This window comes from Fundulus heteroclitus, chromosome 3, assembly GCF_011125445.2.
Source record: "Fundulus heteroclitus isolate FHET01 chromosome 3, MU-UCD_Fhet_4.1, whole genome shotgun sequence".
Lineage (NCBI taxonomy): Eukaryota > Metazoa > Chordata > Actinopteri > Cyprinodontiformes > Fundulidae > Fundulus > Fundulus heteroclitus.
In genome coordinates, this window is record NC_046363.1 from 24,651,782 (window position 1) to 24,665,347 (window position 13,566).

Genomic DNA, 13,566 nt, shown 5'->3' on the forward strand with positions numbered 1-13,566 from the left:
TTTACTGCGCTAAAGGAAGAGGTTTCCTCAAGGGTTGCATAGTACTCTTAGAGGTGTCTCGATACTCTTCATCATCCGCTGTGCTGTCAAACACGAGCTAACCCCCCACGTTATTTGCACTAATGAACATCAAGTGAAGACAAACACTTGCTTCTGCAGCTACAACGGCCTTCCTCGTCTGTCTTCCCAGTGATGAACTCCTGCCTCAGGAAATCTGCAGCATTTATTTGCAGAGCAGATTAAATAAAATATTCATCTCACATTGGTTTGAAGCCCTTAAACCTGTTGAACCTGTTTACAATTCAATGCACTATCAATGTGAAAGGGCCATCATACTTTTTCAAGCCTTGCATTACAAAACCTTGTAGAGATGATTTCATGACTGTTTGGCAAAAAGATGGTGAGTCGGGAACTGTTGCCGCTCGGAAACGTTCTTGTTTGCTTCTGTTACATCTACTGTTGACACCCTGACCATTTAATCTGCTGACTGGAGGTACTTGTATAAACAGCTCTCTGTCTTGGCCTACGTCAAGACTGTCCGAGAAGATAAAAAAAATTTTTTTTTTCCTAACTGTTTTCAATTTGTCTGTCACGTGCGACATGTGCTAGGTCCCAAAAACTGTTAATGCAGTTTCTATACTGTGTTTGTGCCTCTTTTTACAGCCCAGATTGAAGTTATCCCATGCAAGATTTGTGGTGATAAGTCTTCTGGAGTGCATTATGGAGTCATCACATGTGAGGGATGCAAGGTGAGAAACAGCCGATAAACATTTATCCCCGAAAGCACAAACACACAACACCAAGAGACGGATCTTAACCACACGGTGTCTGATTTTTATCCACCAACGTGATGCAGGATTGAAGGATCCTAAAGAATGGAAATTAATTATCCAGCTGTTTTTCATTTGTGTTGTTTTCTTCATTGCAGCAGTGAGCTAATTGCAATCATTCGTCAACATGTTTCAGTATTATGCCTCTTTGCTTTCACGTTTCAGGTTTGATAAAAGTAGCTGAACCCTGAGAACTGTTTTTGTATGCTTCAGAGTAGGAAACTATGCTAACTAGTTTCTGGTGTCAAGGTACAGTCTAGTAAAGTTTTTAAAATTTCTGGTTGAATTTTCCTTTATGCCATTCCTAAGGTTAAATGTTTTCCACTTAAGTACAAGCGAAAGCATGAAGCAAGAACCACAGAAGCCATAGTTCTTAAGCAAAGCAGAGCCACTGCTATAACATTTTTGCTAACAAACCAGAGGTTTGTCACCACTGGTGAGGGATTTTGAAACAGAGCTGATCTTATTTTGTCTAGATGCCAAAAAAAGCTGTGAAATAGCCCTTCACCAGGCTGCCGAATTTTATCCCAGAGTTTCGGTTAAACGTACAGGTGATAAAACTCTACCTTGTCAATGTTTAATGTTTTTAGTCGAAGCCGTGAATAAAAGTTTGGCTACCAGCAGCATTTCTAAGCAGCGCACTGCAGGCTAGCTACAAGAGGAGGTAGCGCGGCTAATTAACCAGCCAATAGCAGTTTGTTAGGCTCATGTCAAACAGCTTATTGGCTAAAATAGCAAAGAGATTCTGCACAGTAAGCGCTTGCAAACTACTAGTAGCTATAACAGGTTACATATTTCCGTTTACATAAATTCTTCAATTAAAACGCTGCGTCAGACAGAAGGTCATTACGCCGTGAGAATCTCATACCGGCCCGCACCTCCTTCAAAATAGCATGTTTCCTCGGTAAGTCCAGGACATAATACTGAAAGAAGTGACTTCTGCTCTCACCACCTGTCAATACATATGTATGTATATCACCGTGAATACAAATAAGACATTATCTGCCCATTCCTATTTCTTTTTGTATTTTTATTCTTATTTTTCTCTTTTTCTTTGGTCCACTGTATTTATGAAGATACACTGTATATAACTGATGCACCTTTCCTACTTTTGCACCTTCTTCTGATTATTGACTAATGAGCCGATGTGGCAAGTGAATTTCTCCAATGTGAGATCAATAAAGCCTATCTTATCTTATCTTATCTTAATCAAGATGCTCTGCCAATTGTATACCCTTTGACCAGTGGTTGACAAAATAGCATGTTTAGTGCCGCCTTCCAGCATAAATACTGGAAATGAAAGAGTCACCCGTGTTGAGTGTTTCCGAAGCAACTGCTCTCTTCACCTCTAAAGCTCCGTTATTACAGCGTCGCTCCTTGATGTTGTTTAAATTGATATGAAAAGGTTTTCAGTCTGACTGCACGTTGACTCTGAGAGTCAACTGAGAAAGTCAAATGAGCTGCAGTGAGGTCATATTTGAGAAACGTGCAGCCAGAAGGCCAAAGTGGGTAAATCCCGACATGTTGAATCCACTCCTTTAAACTTCAGAGCTGGGTTTCTCTCACAGAGCAGATTTGGTTTTCTTTTGTTGGGTTCTTATGCATATTGTCTGGCAAGTAATCTTGCAAGTGTCTGCATCAAATACTTTGTAAACAAAGAGCAGTTGACACCTCATAACCACAAAATAGCACCTTCTCCCCACATGTCTGAATTATTTCCTTTGAATATTTTTGCATCTACGGAGCTTTTTGGACATACTTCCCCACCTAAATATGTCTTCACTTGTTGCTTTTTTTTGGTCACAATTAAACGTTTCAGATCATCATCACAATAGCGACATGGAACAAGAAAAAAAAACAACCAAACCAGCCTGCCTGTGGTTGGTAGCAGAACAGCCCATCTTGTTAAATCATGTTTTGATTTGATTTCACCAGCCTCACATGGGTCATATATATTGCCAGACCTTAAAATAATTAATAAATCACTTGTCTGACAACATGAAGTAGGAGCTCAAAAAGCAACACGTCAAGTCCTTATTTGGTTGAAGAACAGACAGGAAACAAAGTAACTGACAATCATTAGTAGGGGAAAGGTGAAAAACCATTTCTAAGACTTTAAGATTCTGGAGAACCGCAATAAGAGCCGTTTTCCATAAAATGGAGAAAACATGGGACAGGGCAGAAGCTTTGCAGGAGTGGCCGGCTTATCAAAATTACTTCAAGAGTGCATTAACAATTAGACCTCATCTGTCTCGGTTAAGGTCAGTTTTCATGATTTAACAACAGCAAGTAACAGAGTGAACAAAGCTGGCATTCACGGGAGAGGACAAAGACCAGAACCACTGCTGACCAGAAAGAACATTAAAGGCATGTCTCACCTTTGACAAATACATCTTGAGGATCCCAGAGATTTTGAGAAAATATTCTGTGTACTGGTGAGACAAAAACTGTCTTTCTGACAGGTGTGCTTCTTTCCATCTGGCGTAAAACTAACGCCGTGTTTCAGAAAACATCACGGTGACCACCTCCATGTCAAACATGGTGGTAGCAGTGTAATTAATAGTCAGGACTGGGAGCTGATGAATTCTGCTCCGTACCATGAAGCCTCAAGGCCACTTGGGTTCTGCAGATAAGACAATGAACCTCACCCCACCATGTTCACCTCTGTACGGCTGAAATAGATAAAACTATGGTGTGGCCTAGTCAAAGTCTGGACTTAAATCTTATTCAGAGTCTGAAGCCTGGCCTCTAATGGTCAAATACCCTCCAATGTGGTATTGGAGAATTAAAGCAACTCTGGAAAGAAGAGCAGGCAAAAATGTCTCCTCAGTCACATAAAAGACTCGTTAGTTGACAGACGTCGCCATCAGGGATGTTATTTAGGTTTAGGCAACAGTTCATTTTCCACAAAGGACCAGGTTGGTTTGGATATTTCCCACCCTTAATAAGGAAATATTTTAAAAACAGCAACATGTCATTACTCAGGCTACCTTTGTCTGATCTGTCTGAGTTTTTTTCTCTCTCTATTATTATAATATTAGTAATTGTTGCTGGACTACATAAACAGATATTTATTGAAAAGTGTAACTTAAGTATGCTGGTGAAGATTCTCAGTCATCCAGGTCATGGTCATTCCAAAAAAAGTAAAAAACAAAACAACTGGACTTGTTTTCCATAGTTGAAGACGTTTCGCTTCCTCTCCAGGAAGCTTTCTTAATCCAAAAAGTCTGGAGTAATGTGGAGTACCAAGCTTTATACTACTTCCAAACAAAGGCCTTGTAATGGCTTAGATAACATGCAAATACAACCGAAACAGGTCCACCCCTTAGTAATGGGCGGTCGTTGAAGCCATTAAGCCGGCAGATTGGACCGAAACCGGTCCACTCCTCTTTAACGAGGAGTCGTTAGGGTCGTTATTGGCCTGGCTTAAAGGAACAATGTTTTGATCACTCGTATGAGGGTGAGAATTGAGGTGATAACTTAAGTATCATTGTTTCGGATTTAACGCCCAAGCCTGTGCACCCTCAGGGCTTTTTCCGGCGCAGCCAGCTTCCCACCGTGTCCTACTCCTGCTCCAGGCAAAGCAACTGCCAGATCGACCGAGCCAGCCGGAACCGCTGCCAGCACTGCCGCTTGCAGAAGTGTCTGGCTCAAGGCATGAGCAGAGATGGTGAGGCAAAAAAAAAAAAAAAAAAAAAAACCCAGACAGTTGGACTTTCTCCTTTGCTTGCAGAGTTCCCATGAATATTCATCCACAGTCACATACTCTTTCCAGCCGTGAAGTTTGGCCGCATGTCCAAACGCCAGCGAGACTCTCTCATTGCCGAGGTGGAGCGACACAGACAGCAGCAGCAACAACAGCAGCTGCAGGGAGACACCCAGGTGGCTCTGTCCTACCCAACCAAGAACCACCAGGACCGCTCCCAGCAGCTCATCCAGCCCATGCCCACAACGTACCCCTACGGTGGGGACGCAGAGCTGCTGCCCTACGGCGCCGAGGTCCATCCCTATCTGGTGTGCTCCCCGAACGACTCGCAGGTGTCTGAGATGATCTACCGGGGCTCCGGTGTCTCCCCTACGACCAGATACCAGGAGAGGGGGGACAACAGCAGACACCATGACGCCAGAAGTGAGGAACCGATGTGGGAGCTCTCGATAAATCCTCTGTCCTTCATCCTGCTTGTCTCTTATTTTTGCTATTTTTCTTCACTTTTTGCCAGGATTTGACTCCAGACAGCCCGCTCATGACCTCATGACTCTTCACCCCTACAATCCTCTCGATGATCTGTACAACCTTTATCCCCATTCCCTGCGAAACATAGGTGAGTAGTCTTGCCGCGTAACCGACCACAAACGCGCCGCATGCCTGGGGGATGTTATGTCATGTGACAAAGTAATGCATAACCGTGCAGGAAGAGGAAGACATTTATGACAGTTTGGGAAATACATATCTGAAAAGTGTGGCATGCATTTGCATCCAGCTCCACTGGGGTAATGCTTTGTAGAACCACTTTTTGCAGCGGTTGCAGCTGCACGTCTTTTCAGGTATGTCTCTAGCAGTTTTGCACATGGATGTATTGAAAATGTTCTTCTTTGCAAAATAGCTCCAGCTCAATCAGACTGGATATAGAAGGTGTCTTGAAACATATATAACGATATATTTTAGCCTTGCCAAACGTTCTCAGTTGAACGTAGGTCCAGCACTTTCTAACACTTGAATGCATGTTGATCTAAATCATTGTATTGTAGCTCTGGTTGTGAGTTTGGAGTCGTTCTCCAGCTGGAAGATGTGCCTCTGACCCAGTCTCCAGTCTTTTGCAGCCTGGAACGTCCATCTTCCCCTCAACTCTGACCAGCTTCCTCGGTCAGAGTTGAGGAAAACCATGACCCTCAGCATGAGGCTGCCACCACAATGTTTCCTGTCATAAGTAGGGACAGTGGGTGTGCAGGGTGTTGTTTTTTCGCCATATGGCATCTTTCCACGGATCAACATCTGAACATAACCCTTCTTCCATATGCAGTTTCCCCTACAAATTTCAAATGGGGCTTCTTATGGCCATCTCTCAACAGCGGCTTTCTTCTTGCCTCCGCCTCTTTGGGGCCATAATTGTGGCGTGAATGACCAAAAATTGTCCAGTCTTCCACCTGAGCTGTGGATCTTTGCATCTCCTCAAGAGCCACCTGAAGGCTCCTTCTCTGATTAGTGCTCTCCTTGCCCAGCATGTCAGTTAAGGTAAAAGGCCATCTCTCTAGCTCTGTGAGATGTCCAAGGACACTGAGGTAACGTCTTATAGCCCAGCTTTAAACTTCTCCGCCACATTCCCGCTGACCTCCCTGCTGCGTTCCCTGGTCGTCATGAGGCTGATGGTCATGTTCTCTAACAAATGTGAACAAATAGTAAAAGAGTTAAAAGGGGCTGGATACAAATTCTCACCACACGTATCCTTTCACTTTCACTTTACAACTGCAACTACTTTGTGTGGCATTATAAATCCGGTTAAACCCTGAAGAATTCAGGGTTAGGGTTAGGCACACTCTGCTGAGTGTATACAGCTTCCGTGTATATATCCTTTTACTTCTTATTTTACTGTATTCTTATTTTTTTGTCTGCACCATCAACACCAAGTCAAATTCCTCGTAAGTGCAAACCTACTTGGCGATTAAACTTGATTCTGATTCTGAAGAAATGTGTAGAAGTTGTTGGTGCAAGGCACTGTATGCCTCTGAAACATGCAGTATGTGTAATATGCGCTCTTTTCTTCAGATGAGCTGTGTGCCAGCATTGTGCGTTCCCACAGAGAGACCAGCCAGTACAGACTGGAGGAGCTGCAGGCTCTCAAATGGAAAGTGTTCAGCAGAGAGGAGATCCAAGCCTACCAGAGCAAGGTATTGCCAGACGGAAATCTCCTTCTTCTATTTCTCAGGCTTCCTCCTGTGTGATTCAGACAGTCTCGTATCAAAACAAGCCGTTTCGGATGGCTTGATGTCGCTTTTGTTTGATGAATCAAACAGAAAACAGAGAAAGCTTCTTTGATCGTTTTCCCCCTCCTCCTCGCTCTTTGATCACTGGTGTTTTTTTTTTTTAAAATAGTAGGATGGGGTGGCGACGGAGGGCGTTGAATTATGTCGTGAAATATAAAAACTGTGACAGTAGATCAATGTATAGTGTCTTAGTGAAAAGTGTTCATTTTATACCCTTTGAACTTTTTCCCATGTTGTCCTGTTACAACGTATTTTACTGAGATTTTATGTGACAGGCGAACAGAGAGTAGTGCAGGTTTAGTCTAGGGGAGCTGCAGAGATCTACGGCTCAGGTGGGAGTATCTGCTGACAGAATAACTTTTGGTCATGCATGCCATAAATCTGGACTTTGTGGAACAGGAACGGGAAGAAAGCCACCGTTTTAAGAAGGCCATTGCGTATCTAATTTGCACTCTCTGGCATCAAAAATCTGGAGGAATTGGCCTGATCAGATAAGATTCAAACTGAACATGGTTGCCTAAATGCAAAATTTAAAGGGTGGGCAAAATATTACACACCCTGAGCAGAGCGTTCCCATTGTGAAGCATGGTGGTGGCAGCATCATGCTGTCGGGATCCTTTTAAATGTTAGCAGGGACAGGAAAGCTGGTCAGAGTCAATGGAGTTTAAAATCCAGGGTAATCCAGGGAGGAAACCTGTGGAGCTTTCTGCAGTTAATAATAGGGGCAAAATAAAAATTCAAGCCACTCTCAAGAATTTCATTTTTAATTATATTTTTTGTCATGTTTTTATGTTGTTTTTTTATTTGGAAAACATGTAGAATTTTCCTTTTACTTCCCATCCTTGTATTACTTTGTGTTGGTCTATAACACAAAATCCCAATAGTTTGTCGAGGTATGTTGTGAAAAAGCGTGAAAAAGGCCCTTTAGTTACAGAAACAAAGGCGCTCTTATATGTAATTACAGACGTTTACAGCTCACTAATTGTGTTGCAAATAAAAAAAATCTAAAAGTATATAATCCTTGAATATTTTTTCTACTACCTCCTTGCAGACAGTGGATGAGATGTGGCAGCACTGCGCCATCCGACTGACCGACGCCGTTCAGTATGTGGTGGAGTTTGCGAAACACGTCCCAGGTTTCCGTATGCTCAGCCAGAACGACCAGATCGCGCTCCTCAAAACTGGTGAGACTTCAAATAAACTCCTGACGAGAACACTTGAATCCCTTCAAAAAACCAGTTTTCATTCCCAATGTTTCTGACATCGATCCGCCAGGCTCCATGGAGGTGGTTCTGGTCCGAATGTGCCGCTTCTTCAACACGGAGAACAACACCGTCTTCTTCGATGGGAAGTTTGCTGGAACTGAAGTCTTCAAGGCTCTGGGTGAGAATCTGATTCAAGATCAGAGGCCCCTTTGTGATGAAACTGATGGAAAATTCATTTTTCATGTCTCTCTCCTGCAGCGTGCGGGGATTTAATCGCGGAGGTGTTCGAGTTTGCTCACGGGATGTGTGCTCTGAAGCTCACGGAGCAGCAGCTCGCCCTCTTTAGTGCGCTGGTGCTGATCAACGCAGGTAAGAGGAACCCAACCTGACCCGGCATTTGCATTTCTATTGCCATTTTTCTAAAGTCTAGCAACAAGAAGTTGTCCAGTACTGACAAAACGTGTTCTCATCAGACAATGACCTGCTTTGACTTGTCGTTTAAAATGTAGGTTAATTTCCCTTATGGAACCTGCTTTTCCTTTTAGTCTTAAAAAGGTCATTACTAAACTTACCGTATTGCACTTTCAACCCCGAATAAAGCTGAAAAACATGCTTGCATCTAGGAAGTTTGCTCATGGTAACTTTAATTCATTATTTTATTCATTTATTCACACAGAATGAGCCTTCCTCTCATTAAATAACCCCTAACACAAGCCATGTTTCTCATTTACAGTGCCTTTATGCGACCAGCATGAAGTAGTGCATAATTGTTTAGTGTCAGGAAAATGGTACAAGTGTAGCATGTTCATGCATTCAGCCTCACTGAGTCAATGCTTCGTAGAACCAACTTTCACTGGGAATGCAGCTGCAAGTCTTTTTGGGTATGCGTCTACCAGCTTTGCACAGCTAGAGGCTACTATCAGTCACGTGGGATGGAGCGTCTCGATGAACAGCAGTTATTATCAGGTCTTACCACAGGTCTCAGTTTAGGTCTGATCTGTGACTGGACCATTCTAGCTCATGAATATGCTCCGATCTAAGCCTTCCCATCGCAGCGTTTTGTTGTCCTGCTGTAAGGTGAATCTCCATCTTTCAGTCAACTCTGCCCAGCTCCCCCCTGCTGCAGGGAACGCCTTTCCACAGTATGTTGCTGCCACTGCTACATTTCAGTCTGGACGGTTTGTTCAGGCCGACTTTAAAATACCGTAGTAGTTTTCTTCCACATGTAGAATTTTGCATTCAAACCAAGAGGTTCAACTTTGGTTTCACCTCACCACAACACCTTTTTGCACTTGTTTGCTATGACCCCGAGATGGCTTGTGGTAACCTGCAAACTTGACTTCTTTTCTTCTAACCACTTTCTCATAAAGGCCAGATTTGTGCAGTGTAGTAATAGCAGTTCAACAGATGCTCTCACCTGAGCTGCAAATCTCTGGACCCCCTAAGTTTATGGTTTTAATGTGACAGAGTTACAAAGTGAAGTGAATACTTTTGCAAGGAACAGTACTGTAGGTTTATAATGTGATTCGGTGAACACACTAGAATAGATCGTGATTCTTTCTTGTAAAAAGAAATCTAAATCTTGAAGCTGCTCTTGTCACAGTTTTGTTTTTTAGAAATTTGGGCTCATAAATGTTTTCCTTTCAATCTGACTAAGTTTAAGCTTTTCTGCAGAGAAGAATGGAGAAAGGTTTGTTGCTAGATGTGCCAAATTATGTGAAGGCATTCCCCAAAAGACTCACACCCGCGATTACAGTAAAAGGTCAAATATCAACTTGGGAGGGATTGAAACAAAACTTGCATCTATTTAAAAAAAAAATTATTTCATTTTAACAATCCATTATTTTCTTTGGACTTCATAATTAGCCACTACTTCATGTTCTTTTTTCCTGTAATTCCCCCAAACTGCAGTTTTTCGTTGTAACGTGACAAGCTCCATCAGACTCCATCTGAGAAGTTGAAGGGATTTTTGCAACTTGCATGCTTCTACACAATAACATTATTATTAATAATATTATTGTTATTATTATTATTTTTTTTTTTTTTGCTTTTGTGTGCAGACCGTCCATCTCTGGAGGACAGAGTCAGAGTTCAACGGGTCCAAAGAAGCGTGGAGTTGGGGCTCACTCATATCCTTCACCGAGACAACCAGGATAGTCTGTTGCATAAGGTACATGTTGCCTGACATATATATATATATATATATATATATATATATATATGCTCACATACTGTTCCTTACACTGTCCGTGTCGTCTCTGCAGCTCTACCAGAAGATGGCGGGGTTGCGCTCGCTGTGCGCCCTGCACATGGAGAAGCTGCGCTGGTTCAGCCAACGATACCCGCTCACTGCTCACTCTCTGTTCCCCCCGCTCTACAAGGAGCTGTTTGCATCCGAGGCCGAGCTGCTGCCGGGGGCCACTCTCTGACCGTCCCGCCGATGATGCGGACACACGCTCACATCCACAGACAGGCAGAACCTGACGTGTTCATGGTACTTCCCAAAGGAATCTGTGTTTTGAATGGGAAGAATCCTGCAATTGTAATGGATTATTGTTGGAATTTCCTTTTGATAGGTTGATTATTTCAGGGAACCGTGAATTTTGATGTTATTTGAGAGTATATTTTTAGGACTTATGTTGTCTCAGGACGTGCTGTTGTGATTCTTTCCAGCTGTAGCTTGAGTGTGTGTCACAGTTTGTTTATGCAAAGATTCAAAGAGGCAGGAGGCACTGGCAACTTAAAGTCGCAGTGACCTCTAAATCGTCCTGCAAATAATAATGATAAAAAAAAAAAAACATCACTCAATGCTTTTACTTTGACGGTGTGTTTCATAAAAGTTTGGATTCACCCTGGAAATTCCTTTGCAAAAACAAGTAGAAGTTAAGAAAACTAAAAAGTGAAATAAAAGGCAGAGAAAAACCCTGTTGTAGTAAAGGTTTAGTCCGAGCTAAACAACCGGAGAGTTTCAGTTGTGCTGTAAGGTTTGCTTTCCTCGCAATAAATACCACACTGGCTTTAAAAAAAAAAAAAAAAAAAAAGAAGAAAAAAGAAAAGTCAAGCTGTGCTTTCCGGTAAAAAAAATAAGCAATAAAAGTAACAAACTGTAACAGATGTTGACCCCATTTCACAGGAAAAACATTACATAACCCCTTTTTTTCTGCTGTCACTTTATTTTATTTTCATATTTCAAGTTAGTGCAAAGCTTCTTTATCGTTTGCGTAAAGTAATGTTGACGTCATGTTGAAATGTTATTAATTTTTTCCCTGTCCGATCATTCTTGCTTCTGCTCAGTGTTTGTTTTCCAGACGGCTTCGGCTGCATCACTGCTTTAATAAACGATATAAAAGCAGAGAAAAGTTCAGCCTCATCCTGTCGTCTCCTCTTTATTTCAGGAAGGTTTTGTCCTGTTGTAGGTTCGGCTGCCTCAACTTACTTCCCGCTTGGTTTCTCTGTACTTTTTTTTTTGTTTTAGGTTGCTTTGTTTATTTTCTGCTCAGATTAGTCACAGATCGACCATTAAAACCAACAAAGAAGTGGTTTCCCTTTTTTAGATGAACTCCTGCAGGCTTTTGTAAGGTTTAAGCTGGTCAAGGATTTATATTAAATGTAGAAATCATTTGTTATACTGTATGTAAACTTTTTCCATTTCTCCCTTCAAAATTTAATTTGTTCTACATTGCACTGAATGACATTGAATTAAAATGTAGTTTTCACCAAAATTACTGACACCCCTTCTTCTCTCCACCAGCTTGCCACACACAGAGACTGTGTTATTTTTTTCTTCTTGCTTATCTTTACTTTGTAAAATAGCTCAACCTTAGTCAGCTTGGATGAAGAACGTCTGGGAATCATACTTTTCATGTTTTGCCACCGGTTTTCTGCTGGCTTTAGGTCTGACTTTGACAGGGCCATTCTAAACCATTGATATTCTTTGATCTAAACCAGCCCATTATGGCTCTGGTTGTATGTTTAGGGTCATTTCCTCGCTAAGGTGAACCTCCATTACAGTCTCAAGTGTTTCACAACCTTTCACAGGTTCTCTTGTTTAATTTTGGTCTCACCTGACCAGAACACATTTTTCCATATGTTTGCAGAGTCCCTTGCGTGGTTTGTTGAAAACTGGACTATACATGTCTTTCTTTTAACATGGCTTTATTTTGTGCCGCTCCACTGAAAGGGCCAGACAGGAGGAGTGCTTAAGTCGTTATCTTATTGACAGGTTATCCCATCTGAGATGTTAATTTCTGCAGCTCCTCCAGAGGTATCATGGGCGCATTGACTGCTACCCCCATTATCTCTCCTCCTTCCTGACCTGTCTCTTTATGTGGATGATCGTATTTCGGTAGGCTTGTAGCTGTGCCATAGCCTTACCGTTTTCCGATGGCTGGACTTACTTTTATTTAGGGGTATCAGAGTAACAGGGGCTGGATGCATGTAAACCTTTCACATTTGTATATATACTTATATCTCTGTCATTCCACTCCACAATTAGCACTACCAATACCAATAAACTGCATTGTAGTTGGTGGCTTTAAAGAAAATGCAAGAGGGATGAGTACTTTTGCAAAATAATGCATTCCTCTCTGTTTTTGGAACTGATAATGAACCGAATCCTTTGTAAACTTTCCAATAAACTCCTGAAGCTATGGCACCAAACAGATGTGGCCCTATTATTTAAGTAATTAGACCAAGAACAGCATAAACAGACAATTTCAGTGTGGTGTAATGAGAACAATCTAATTTAGGTGAAACATTGATTATAGCTCTTCATGGATGACTGAATAATTTAATTCAGAATATAAAAAAGTTACTCCGTATAAATATAGCTGTGGCACACAGGAAATATTAGTCATTCTCCTCTGAAGAGGGGAGTCTATAAAGGACCAACTCTTTTTCTTGCAATCATTGCCTTGCAATCGGAAGGTTGTGGGTTTGATTCCAGCTACCGCCTGTCACATGTCGTTGTTTTGTTTTACATGTCATAACAGTCTCTTATATTCTGCATACGTTTGCAGTAAGACGTAAATATTTTCTTGCACAGAAAAACCTCCAGACCCAGTTAAAATCTCTCTAAAGCACATGACTGAACTTGCTCTGTTCTGAAGCAATCACATTTAGTGCGTAGTGGTATCTCTGGCACAAAAACAACACTCTGTATCACCGGAAAATACCAAACCCACAGTTAAATATGAAGGTAGACACACTCTGCAAAGGGAACTGGGCTCTCTGCCAAGGTGAACGATATCATAAATACCTCCAAATACCAGCCAGTTGTGCCCCAAAACCTTCAGATGTCCGTTAGAAAGATGAGGGTGATGAGTTTTTTTTTTTTTCTTTTGGTATCATATATCTAGACTAATAATTAAAGAATTCAAAAAATAATAAAATTGCTGTTTTAAAATGGCCTAGCCAGAGCCCAGGATAAAATCTGTGAACAAGAGATGTCCTTGCAATCTGATAGAGTTGGACGAGTATGTCAAGTAGTTATGTCAAGGTTTGGAATGCTGATATTTAATCAAATGCTGCTTCAACAAGATTTTAGTTTT

At 41.7% G+C, this 13,566-nt stretch overlaps 1 protein-coding gene across 3 annotated transcripts in view; it reads left to right on the forward strand.

Moving 5' to 3' along the window:
• The window catches only part of rorc (RAR-related orphan receptor C), a 37,205-nt gene extending 25,826 nt beyond the window's left edge, over nucleotides 1-11,379 (forward strand). For 2 of the 3 annotated variants that reach the window (XM_021318149.2, XM_021318150.2), the window contains 10 exons: nucleotides 664-749; nucleotides 4,359-4,500; nucleotides 4,606-4,959; nucleotides 5,051-5,152; nucleotides 6,595-6,716; nucleotides 7,864-7,996; nucleotides 8,088-8,195; nucleotides 8,276-8,386; nucleotides 10,078-10,187; nucleotides 10,282-11,376. In XM_021318149.2, the coding sequence (XP_021173824.2) occupies nucleotides 664-749; nucleotides 4,359-4,500; nucleotides 4,606-4,959; nucleotides 5,051-5,152; nucleotides 6,595-6,716; nucleotides 7,864-7,996; nucleotides 8,088-8,195; nucleotides 8,276-8,386; nucleotides 10,078-10,187; nucleotides 10,282-10,446 (1,433 nt within the window). In that variant the 3' untranslated portion in view covers nucleotides 10,447-11,376. Of the gene's footprint in view, nucleotides 1-663; nucleotides 750-4,358; nucleotides 4,501-4,605; nucleotides 4,960-5,050; nucleotides 5,153-6,594; nucleotides 6,717-7,863; nucleotides 7,997-8,087; nucleotides 8,196-8,275; nucleotides 8,387-10,077; nucleotides 10,188-10,281 lie in introns of all 3 variants that reach the window. The other variant, XM_021318152.2, reaches the window with a different exon arrangement.
• Nucleotides 11,380-13,566: the final 2,187 nt, after the last annotated feature.